The following is an 11571-nucleotide window of genomic DNA, read 5'->3' as shown; positions in this document are numbered from 1 at the left end:
TTATTTCCAGTAAAGTATCAACAGTGCACAGCCTGGACACAGTTGTCACTGCAGCTTTGTGACTGAATGCAGCAGTACCCTGGCTCTCAGCACACTGGTGTGTGTCTAATACACTTTAGAGGAAGGCAAATGCTGCTTTGTGAGTCAAACAAAAAAACTTTCATGAATGAATTTCAGCTTCCATGACTGTAGAGATGACAAGTTAATGGAGCCATTCGCACTGTGTGGATAAGGATTTACCCATGCAATTCCCCTAAATGTTCATGGGAGTGTACAGCTGAATCCCAGACTTGCCACGCTGAATCTTACCCCTAACTCTCCAAGGAGAAGGGCGCTAATTGGATTGCCGAGTTTAAATCCTTCAGCTCATCAGTCTATGGAAAGGATTTAGCACTGGCTCTGTAAAAGGCTTTACATAGCTTTGCAGTGCAGTGTTGGGGGACATTTTTTCCCCTTCTTGTGATTAATTGTAAGGCTTGAGGTGACAGGAGACATAATGAAATTCATAAATGCCAAAGGCCGTCCCTAGTCACATTCCTGGCTGTTGGTTTAAGTTAGAAACTGACAGAAGTGTGAACAAATCAAGGGTGTTCTGATAGCCTTTCAGTTACGGGGAAGAAAAAGTAACTGACAATGAGAAACCACTGGAGGTAGTTTAATGGGTATAAATTTTCAAGAAAGAGTGATATTTTACACTGATTCAGATTCTTGGATCCAGAAATTAGTTACAAACAGACATATTCTGCCCCCACCGCAGTTTGAGGGATTCCAGTCCTTTTTTACAAAAGATATTGGCACAAGTTATGTCAGCAACCTGCCAAAGGAAAGGTGTTGCAAAACCTGTAGCAGAACCCAAAGTGACTTATTCTGGGTCTTTGTTTGTGACTGGCCTCGTTCTGCTTGTTACGAATTTTAAAAATTTACCTTCCCCTCTGGAAGACAAAACTTACAGCTTAAACAAGCAGCATAAGAATTAACCTAGGACTCTTCACTTCAGCCTGGAGACAGATTCTACCACTTCCCCACATGCATGTCTGAATTCCAGAGTTAGGGATTGCTCCACCAGTCCTGTTTTCCTAGTCCATGGCAGTGCAGAATGTATCATGTCTGAGCATATATGGACCAGACACTGATGCGCTGATCTTTGGAGCCAGCTGCCAGCAGTCTCTCCCGGGGGTTGCTGTGATCTGAGAAGGACACACAGTGGACAGTTGCTGTGTGATAGTCCAGCACTGCTAAGGGCTTCAGCTTTTTCCAGCCAAAGATCCTGATGCGATGATCCCACCCTGCTGTTGCCAAAATCTTCTTGTCTGCACGGATGGTGATATCAGATATGCCAGCGTTGACAAGTTTGTGTGTTTTGTAAACCTTTGGGAAAAAGTTACAGATGAGCTCTAATTGTTCAAAACAGAAGAAAAAGGAATCTTTTGGGACTTCAGCAGGTGTAGTGCCCACCCCACACACCAGTGTGAGAGAGTGGAGAGTGGAGCTTTTCACCATGTGGTGGACAGTGAGAACAATGATAGACAGAGACAAAACACCTTGAGCCTCCCATCTTCAGAGTAATTTTCACAAAATAAACCCATCCCTTGTATGCTTTTAGTTTATTTTGCATTTAAAGCTATATATATTCTGTCACAAGTGAAGCTCTGAGTCAAGGTTTTGAGCAGAGCTTTGTCCTTTTCTTCCAGCTCAACGTTCAAAGCTAAGGCCATATATTTTCCCTGCTTCTCCAATATTCCCAAGCTGAGACCCTTCTGAGCTGGTGTTTAAGTTACCTGCTACTCACTTCTACTACTGTGGCTCCTCACAAAGCCCCCAATAAGCTGTTGTAGCATTTACCTCAGTCTTGAGAAAGGAATGCTTCCAGGTATTGGGTTACAGGGTCAGGAAATCTGTATTTCTAGTACTCCTTCCCAAGAGACTTCTATTTACACCAAATCCAAGGAAGGCATTATGGCCAAGTTACTGATTTCAGTCTTGGAAGCCTTTTGTTACTGTTTGGAGACTACTGGGGCACAGGTTTCTGAGGGGCACAATTTAATTGGGAGGCATTTGGCTTCCTTCAGGAGGCACTGGGGCTGCACAGGACTTAGCCCCTGGAAAGAAACATTTTCGCTTCACTGACACGAGCTTCTCTTGAAGCACAAAGCTCAGAGTAATACACCTTTGCTGTTCTCACCTCAGGTAACTTGTATGAGCGAACACATGCAGAATACGCACACGTGTGTGTGTGTGTATGTAGTGGAACAGCTCAGCTTCTGTCACAATGGTGAAAACACCTTTGGCTTATAAAGCTGGTCCTGAACTGCTATTATTTTTAAGTACAATTGGAAATGACACATTAATGCCACTATCTCCTTAAGCCTGAGTCTGTAGCTATCCTGTACCAAAGCTTAGTATCATCCAGTGCCTGTTTTAATTCACTGTGTGGTGTTTACTGTTTGTCTGAGGCAGGAAGGGATTGACAAGCACATTACACCTGAGCAGCTTTCCTCCTTGAAGGACATTCCATGATGCATAGCTAGTACAGGGTTATAAAAACATATTAATTGCACATAATTTTAACCTTTATTCTGGATGTAGAAAATTCCAGGAATGTTGGTCAAGGTTGGTTTCAGATCCAGCTGAACACATATTGGAATCTTGCAGGCACAAAGCCATAAGCAATTATTTTTCAACTATGTAAGAACTGCCCAGCTACCTACTCAAACAGCAGGAGCTGTGTGGTTCGGTAAGACAAAAGGCTGAATGAAACTTCCCATGCTTCTTACAGGCTCTATACATTTCTTTTTTAAAGAGGACCTGAAGATTGTGTCTACAACAGAACAGAGGACAGCAAGTTTTGCACAAGCCTAATGAGAAATAGGAGGCTGTATGGGGGCCTTTTTGTGGGGCTGCTACTGTAAAACCTGTGCTTTTTGTTAGTACATATGTTCCAAACTCCCCAGCGTAGGTCTAACGCAGCATGGCCTCAGTGGAAGTTTTGTTGGTGTAAATATCCTGGCAAGGGAGGATTTATTCCTTACATCACCAGCCTGGCAAATGTAGGCTGGGCCTTACTCTGTAACTGAGATTATTAGCTAATGGCTATAACCAATCCTGGGCGTGGTGCTCCCATCATTACTGTCAATTATGTGGGCAAGATCCATACAGCAAAATCAGGGCAACTGGAGAAATGGCATGTCCTCAGCAAGCTACAACTTGAAAAGGAAGCCTGTAATGGTGATGCCTTTTGGCTATGGAACATGAGGGAACAGTGGGCATTTGTGCATGATCTGCAAATACAAGAGTGAGAGAGAAACGCAACACAAAGGAGAAAACTTGCTCAAGGTATATGCAGCCAGGTGTAATCCTACTGCCAGGGTTTGTGCCATCCTGGGACTTACTACAGTCAATCACTAACTACAGCAGTCAAATAGCAACGTAATTTCCTAACCAGAAAACCAGCTTGTAATTAAGAAAACAAAGAGGTAAAAACAGGTGAGCTGCTTTCAGCCAGTCATGACCAAGGACATGTGCATCTACACCCAAAGCATGTCTTTTAAGCCCTCTGTTTATTAGGAAAATAGCCAAAATAGCAGTAGACTAAGCTTCAGCATTTGGGGTAAACATCTCAGCAACTGAACCAACAAAAATTACATTACAGCTTATAGGATTTTTTCTCTTGTCATATATAAAGAAGCTTCTGTGGTTATGAGATTTCTTAGTTCTACTTTGTTTATTCACCTGCAGAAGCTGTTTACCTCCTACATTCTACCACAAACATCATCACATAATTACACTATCTCATCTAAATCAGAAGGCTCATAACCAATCCCATCATTTGCTGACAGTGATGATTTCAGCAACTTTCCTGTAGAAGACAATACACCAAACTTTCCCCATAGCAATAAACTCTGCAGTTACCTTCATCATCTATTCATTGACACACTGGAACACTGCCACTTAAAACAGAGCTGCAGTACCATCATTGCGTCATTCCCTCTCCAACGGCAGATAGCTGCGCACCACGGTTACTTATTAAAACCTTTTCGAATAAAAATAATGTGCCACTGAGTGGCTTTCCAACGTCTACCATTACCTCAGGTACCTGGAATGTCAGGGGAAAAAAAATCCCCATCTGGTTTATATTATTAATGCAATAGTGGAAAAAAACTTAATCTATGTCCTTGACAATCTCTAGTGCTCATATGAAAGATGCATTTTTTTAGGGCATTCATGCTCCCATGAAGCACAGGAACATTGCTTGTAGCTTATAATATTTGGCATTTAAATTTCTTCTGAGGAAACTTTCTATCTCTCAGTGTGAGGTGCTGAAGGTGAGGTGCAAATCCTACATCCCCTGGGAATGGGAACACCTTGTGAAAAACAATACTTGGAATATTTCAGGTGAACAACTGTTTTTCCCACGAGTTGTGCCTGTAGCCCTGCATACGGTTAACTCATAAGTAAAATGTGCTTTTAAATAAGTAAATAAGTAAAAAGAACAATATTTTCTTTGAACTTAGGCAAACAAGTTTTGCTTTAATTAATGAAAGAACAACTTTCTCTCCACCACCAGAGTATTTGAAAATTTAAGAAGCCTGTCATGATGTCAGATTTCTGTCACCTTGACCTAAGAGAAAGAGTCTCAATACCAAGTTTCCTACTGGGATTGCTCACCTTCCTTCCAATTCCCTGAGTTAAGGACACCTGGTGCAGATGGGGGAGCAGGGGGAGGCTGGGCAGTGGGGGAGCAAACATGACCAAAAACCAACAAACCCAAACCATGACAACTGTGTGTCAGACTTGTGGCTTAGAACACCTTCACTACTTGTTCAGAGTGTGGAGTGCCTCTTTCAGGTCATGTTGTATTGCTTATTAAAGTTCAGACTCCTCCTCGTTGAGTGCCATGTCCTCCAAGCTTCCCCTCCACTGGATGTGTTTACACCACACACACTTAGTGCCCTGCCACCCCAGAAATGCAGGTGCTGTGGTGATGCCTCACAGATTCCACACATTTACAGTGTCCCCCAGGTGACGAGTCACCACTGGATGTCCCAGCATGTGCTTTTCTTCCTCTAGCATCATTCAGAAAACAGCATTAACTTGCTCTACTACTTAAAAAAAAAATCTCCATAAAAGCTGCAAGGTGGAACAGCAATTATTGTTCTCCCATGAACTGGTGTATCCAGCAGCTCGCTTCTCTCATGGGCACACAGGGGCTGGTTCAGGCCCTCTCCCTTGTTCATGGAGCAACTGACACTTTAAAAAGGTTAAAGCACTCAGCAGTGGAGATGTTATGCATGGGCCATTTTAATTTTCATGAGCCTTTTTGCACTTTATTTCCACACCTACATTTCCAGATCGTACTTAACGCCTTGGCACTGTTGCTGAAGTTGTCTAGATGAAAGCAGTGTTTATGGCCATTCCCTAGCACAGCCTGAGCTGGGGATTACACGACCTCCTTCTAACCCAGCCACTCACGGTACCACAGCTCAGACACAAACTGGGGGAGCCATTTGCCTGATCTTGTGTCTCTCGCTGGGCTCTGTAGGTGCCAAAGGAAGCTGGGTGCCTAAACCTCATGTTCTCTTGGTGCTAGCTGGGCTACTCCTACTCTTTCTGTTTGTGAAGTATTTAATGGAATACTTCTGTCTTTCCCACAGTGGAAAGCTTGCTATAGCCATTCAAGCAGAACCTTTGGAAAAGCAATCCTTTGTTTCTCATTTTTATAACTCATTTATAATGTTTAGGACATTCCGAGGGCTGGATACTACTAATGTGATAAATGAAGATACAGAGGCAATGGCTTGAGTAATGCTAGGCCTGTGTGCCTGTTGCAACTTTGGTAAAACCAGAAACATGTGAGAGAGGGGTTTTTTTCTTTTTTTTTAAAATACCATCTTTTGCTAAGTCTAGTCACATAGCACAGACATTCTAACCAGTCTGTGATTAATTAGCTAGAGATCTGCAACAACTCCTCTTCATGACTAAATATTTTTTTAGTCTATCAAACTGTTAGTGCAAAGTGGGATAAATGACACTAGAGGGCCAGTGATCCTGACCTGGAGGTTCTGTTGCTCATTGAGGCTCCAGATGCTAAGCACCTTTTCAGATGAGCCCGAGATCCCCTTGGCCTTCTCCGCATCAAAGTCAAGGCTCATCACTGGCTCCTGGTGGCAAATCAGTTGGCTCAACACTTTTCCCATTGATACATTCCAGAGGACAACTGATCCATCTTCATAGCCAGCCAGAAGCACAGGTTGTGAATCACAGTTGAGCTGATTAAGGAAAAATAAAATTGTTTGAGAAGTAAATAGTCTGTTAGGAAAATTACCATCCCTGTGTAGGTTTTAGTCCAAGCACCAAGAGAATTAATTAAAATGCTGACTGGTGTAGAAGTGAAAAAAAATTTAGAAGTCTGGATGTCAAATTTTGATATTCCATCCACTTACAGAAAGCATTACTAAATTACTAAACATTACTACAGCATTGTATCTACATATCAAATTCTAAATTTTATATATATTATATATATTTAACATACACACACATATATATACATACAGAGAGAGAAAATTTCTGTCTGAAAATCCAAACTATTGCCCTCTCTAACACCTGAAAACAGCCTGCCTGAAATTTTCAGGAGCTTTATTTCATGGTCTGAACTTTGTTTGCACTTCTTAAAAAAAATTCCACAGAGCAGGTGAGTTACTCTCAAGCAATACAACCCTGTATGAGCATTGAGAAGTGCCCTGCTTAGGGGTTCCAGTTCCACACTGCCAAGTGCAGGGCTGCACAGAGGGATCGTGTGCCCAGGTGCTCCACAGTGCTCAAAGTTTTCAGGAATCTCTGGGTCAGTCACCAAGGGGTTAATGGGCACCCGAGTCCACTGTAACCAATTGAAAGCTATTTTGATTAATGATGTCACAGGCCAAAGGGCAGGGCACCCTGGGCAGACACCTAATTTATTTAAGCCTCTGAAATAACTCAAAGAAGGGAACATTACTGGATTACATGTCACACTTAAGGAAAATATTCATCATTGCTCCAGCCAAAAGACTAATGATTCTGTAAGCAGTAACTGGTTACGAGAGTGAAGATGCAAATCCCTAATGAAAAGCAACTAAAAAAGAGGCATCTGTTAATGCCAGTTATTTCTTTAATAGGAGAAGAAATATCAAAATAGACATTGGGATTATTACCACCTCATGTAGGCACATCTAAGAAATGTATCCAACAGGGTATTCAGACCTTTCCAAACACTGTCTGCTCCTCCAGGACTTGTTTGGTCAGTATTCAATTAAAATAAAGGTAAAGGACATAAAGAATTAATTTTTACCAGTATCACATTATTGAATGAGGTCAAACCCGCTGGCTGTCAATGTCATGATACAAACCTGTAGTGGCCAAAGGCTCACTGCCTCTATTAATGGTCCAGACTGTTCTCCCACTGGTTGTTCTATGTTCTGGGGGGAGTTAAACTAACAAGAGATGGGTGGTCTAAAACGACTGCTGAGTACCAGCCTCATGTGCTTCCTTGGCCTTACTGTGCCTAGAGAAGTGTTTGAATGAGGAATGGAGTTCCCTGGGCATGGAACAACACCTCTCCTTAAAAGAAGGAAACCAAGGGGAAATCCTTGTAAATGTAGGAAACCCCCTACATCATCCTTCTGAACAGGTCTGTCCACACCGGGGATCTTGAAGGAGCCTCCTTCCTTCCTTTAAGATCCTTTTTCCTTTGAAAAGGTGGAGGCATGCTCTGGCTAGAAAGGCCCACAAAGCAGGTCTCTCTTAGTGCCCAGAACTATGAACAATTTTTCTGTCAAATTCTTGATTTGCTGAAATAATATAACATCAGAGCAATGAATATATGTCAGATAAATGTGAATTAATGTTAACTCACCAGGTATTTTGGATACAGAATATCTGGTTTTTGATACCAGATATCAAAAAAGTTTTTAAAAAATCTGAATAAAATGAACATTCCAGATTTTATTTGTATTTAATAAAGGGCAAGACCTTCAAAGTAAAACGAAGTATTTCATAGCTACTTTTAAGTTTAAAAAAAGCCCCCAGTTTGAGCATAAAAAATCTCCACAATTATTTGTGCTGCTCTTCTGTGAGCAGAAGACTCCCTCAGAGCCGGGGGCTTACAGAAGGTAGCTGTCATCAGGCAGTGAAACACATCAGCTCCTCTCCCTACTCCAAGTGGGATGGTGGCTTCCAAAGGAGCTCCTCACCCTTATGCTGACAGCAGAGACAGGTGAGTGCTCGGCATTTTGGGAATACCAAGCAAAACCTTTTCTTTTTATGTGCTGTGGGTATCACACTTCAGATTTGAAAAACAGTAATTTGCAAGTGAGATCTAAGACTGGTCTATTTTAAAATCCAAGTACTGTTTCCTATGAAATGTAGGTCTTCCACACTACTTCTTCCTGACTTTCCTAACTATATGAAGTGTAATATTTCAAGGGGTACATGAACTAAAACAATAAAAGCTATTGAAAGATCAGTGGAGCTCTTGGTCTGAGCCTGGACTCACCAAGCAGTGCTTCACAACGGCCTATTTATTTCAATTCCCAGTAACAGACACTGTTGGAGAGAAGTCTCACCATGCACGTTCTGTTTCAGTAAAAAAATGAAATTATAAATCATTGCTCTTCCTAAGCAGAACATTTTGTTGTTGCATTTGGATAACTGTCAAGGAAGGAAGAAAAGGTGATCTCCTGTCAACTCAACAGGAATAATTGCAATAGTTTATATAAAGTAGTAACTCGGCATTTCCAGTTTCGACATGTATTATTCTTGTTGAATTATTTTGTTTGCACCATTATGCAATATGATGCCTTCCCCAAGGAGTGCAAAAAATTTAAGGGAAGACTATCCTTACTCCTACAAATCCTACTCCACCCAATTAGTAATAGCAGGAAGGTGTGAAACTGAAGAGACAATGTATTTAAGAACATGAATCTTCAAAAGAAATTGAATGAACTAATATCTTTAAGGATAGACCTAGAAAAATAAGGGGGGAAAGTGCTCAAAAGAACAAAATAAATAGCTGCAAGCTTTTTGACTGCTTAGGAGAAGCCAGTGAGGCTTAATCTACAAGCCTAATCTCAGTTGCCTTCTGCTCTACAGTAACGTTTCTCATTCACATTGCTGCTGGGGAGGTTTGTTGTTTCCTTGAATTGCAGAAAAATATGATGGTACCTGGCTGCAGCCCCCAAACTCTTGGACAACCACCCCGAGCACTCTTCCTTCAGACCTTTATGGGGCTCTCCCTGTCAGCTTGTTTCAACTTGTTAATTTACTGTGCCATAAGCAACATCAAATAGTCTCTTAGGCAACCCCTGAGCGCTGGGCTGGGAGTGTTCATCTCCTGGGTATGCCTGTATTGCCCAACACAGTGGTGTACAAAGAAATCCTGGATGGCCTCTGTTCAGGAAGGGCTGCAGCTGGGTGAGCTCGTGTTCTGGTTTATGGTTACAGGGTTACTCAGCGAGCCACTTCCAGTGCAACCACAGAACAGAATGCAGAGCATCACTTTGGTACACCACATGCAATTATTTCCCTTAAGGGTATCTTCTTCCCCGTGCCTTTAAACCAAGTTGCACACATTTGTAAAAGAGCAAATACAGCTGTGAGACTCTAAGGGATTATCTATACTTGCCTGGTGCAGTCTAGGAAGTTATGGTGAGTTTCCAAAGTCAGAATTTGCACGGAATAATTTACCTCTCCCAGTTCCCAGTCCTCTGCTTTATCCCCACTGGCAACAAAATTAAAAACTATATAAAATTAAGACACTGCACCTGCTCTGCTTCCTAGAGGAATAGCAATATTAATCCATGTAGAAAATATGGCAAGACAGAGAACTTCTTATACAGGCAAGAAAAATTTTCAACACTGAACATTTCCAGTTATCTCCATCTATTAAAAAATGTCAAGGAGACAGAAAGACCCATTCACTTCATCAAGCACTGAACACTGATTGCATTTTTAGGAGAAACTTTGTTTAACAAAAGCCTAATCAGCCTATTTATTTTTTTTTCCTACTTTTTAATTACAGCATGGAACTTGAACTATGGCCTCTCTTGCTTTTATCTGAAGTCAGCAACTGAATTCCTCTAGACTTCAGTTGGTTCAGGATCTCGGGTGAAGACACCGAGGCCTCAAACTTCAATTGATAATGTTTTCAGCCGAAACCAACACAAATGTTCCAATGAGCCTGTAGGAATTACACACCTGGCATCAGCTCAGATGGTCCTGTAGACCTGTAGCAGTGTGTTGTGAGGGGGTTACATGGGAATCAGCTTTGCCACCAATTCTCTGGAGATTTCAAGCCAATCATCTGAACTCCTTCCTCCCTCTACTGCCACCTTTTTGTATTACTTGTGTTCACTACTGGCAGCCCATAAACATCTGCTAAATATTTTGCAAATGTGAGGTTTTTTCACTAACTACTTTTATTTACCTTTTTGTCCAAAGTCAGTACCACCATAAATATTTTGTTCCTATTGTATATCTGGAATACAAATGTTCAGAGTGTTTCCTCATCCTGAGGGCACTGAAGTGAATGGAACCTGCCATTAAAACCACTGTTTTTAAGCAACCCAATTATTTATCATCATTCTTAATGCAGTGAGAAACCGTATCAAACAACTGGCTTTGGTAAGTCACTCATTTTCCTCTTGATTGATGCAAAAACTGTATCTATCCTAAGGATACAAAGCTTTCCTTGAGCATTTGCAAATCTTCCATTAAAGCTTGGAAAGCTCTGAAAGTTACATTAAGGATGTTCACAAATCTTTCCCCCCTTTAATAGTATAATTACTTGATTGGTTTGATAATAAATCAAAATCCAAGTGAAGAAAGATTCATGTGCTTCATATAAAATGAATCACAGGGAAAACATTTCACAATTAGCAGGCACTCTTGCCTTACCTGCCATAACTTCAGACACATGGGCATGCCCAGCTTGGCACCCACCTCTGGCTTCAAGGTACAGACTGACGTCTTGGATGGCAGCTCCAAAATCTGAACCTGACATCAGGAAAACAACAGGAGTTGGTCAGGCTCCAGGTGAAAATTCTGCTGTTAAAAACACAAGTCTTTTAAGGTGATTAAGGTTAGTATAAGCTCTTCCAGTAAAAACTGTCCGGAGGAAAGTGAGGAATGCATGCTAAGTTGGAGCTTTAAGGGGAATCTACAGCTAGCTAAAGAAGTGCATTGTTTTAGGGAAGACCAGACACAACTGCTAGAGTGAACACATCCTCTTCTTCCACTCTTCTCTTTAATTACAGCCTACTTTCCAAACAGTGGATGACACTGTGCACACAACAGATAATACTGCAGACTGCTTAATCTGAACACACACCCTGCTTTCTTTCCCCTTTTTCCATCTCTGTTGCTAATTTTTTGGCTGTATTCACCTGTGGATACTTGCATTCTCTCCTCTGAGCTGTTACGGTAACACAGAGCTTGCATGGAAACACAGGCAGTGTATACATGCAAAGGGGATTTTTTCTTTACTGCTGACTGCACTAACAAATTGTAACCCAGAATTAGCAGCTAAGGCTGGTTGTA

The 11571-nt window shown here is 41.6% G+C and overlaps 1 protein-coding gene across 2 annotated transcripts in view; it reads right to left on the bottom strand.

Moving 5' to 3' along the window:
• Positions 1-634: 634 nt before the first annotated feature.
• GNB1L (G protein subunit beta 1 like) overlaps positions 635-11571 on the bottom strand; it is a 28913-nt gene continuing 17976 nt past the window's right edge. For both annotated transcript variants that reach the window (XM_008634100.2, XM_017734957.1), the window contains exons 5-7: positions 10930-11028; positions 6051-6266; positions 635-1368 (exon numbers count right to left, since the gene is read on the bottom strand). In XM_008634100.2, coding sequence (XP_008632322.2) covers positions 1102-1368; positions 6051-6266; positions 10930-11028 — 582 coding nt within the window. In that variant the 3' untranslated portion in view covers positions 635-1101. The remainder of the gene's footprint in view (positions 1369-6050; positions 6267-10929; positions 11029-11571) is intronic.

Source organism: Corvus brachyrhynchos, unplaced genomic scaffold, assembly GCF_000691975.1.
Source record: "Corvus brachyrhynchos isolate BGI_N302 unplaced genomic scaffold, ASM69197v1 scaffold114, whole genome shotgun sequence".
NCBI classification, from domain to species: domain Eukaryota; kingdom Metazoa; phylum Chordata; class Aves; order Passeriformes; family Corvidae; genus Corvus; species Corvus brachyrhynchos.
This window is presented reverse-complemented; position numbering and strand designations above follow the sequence as displayed.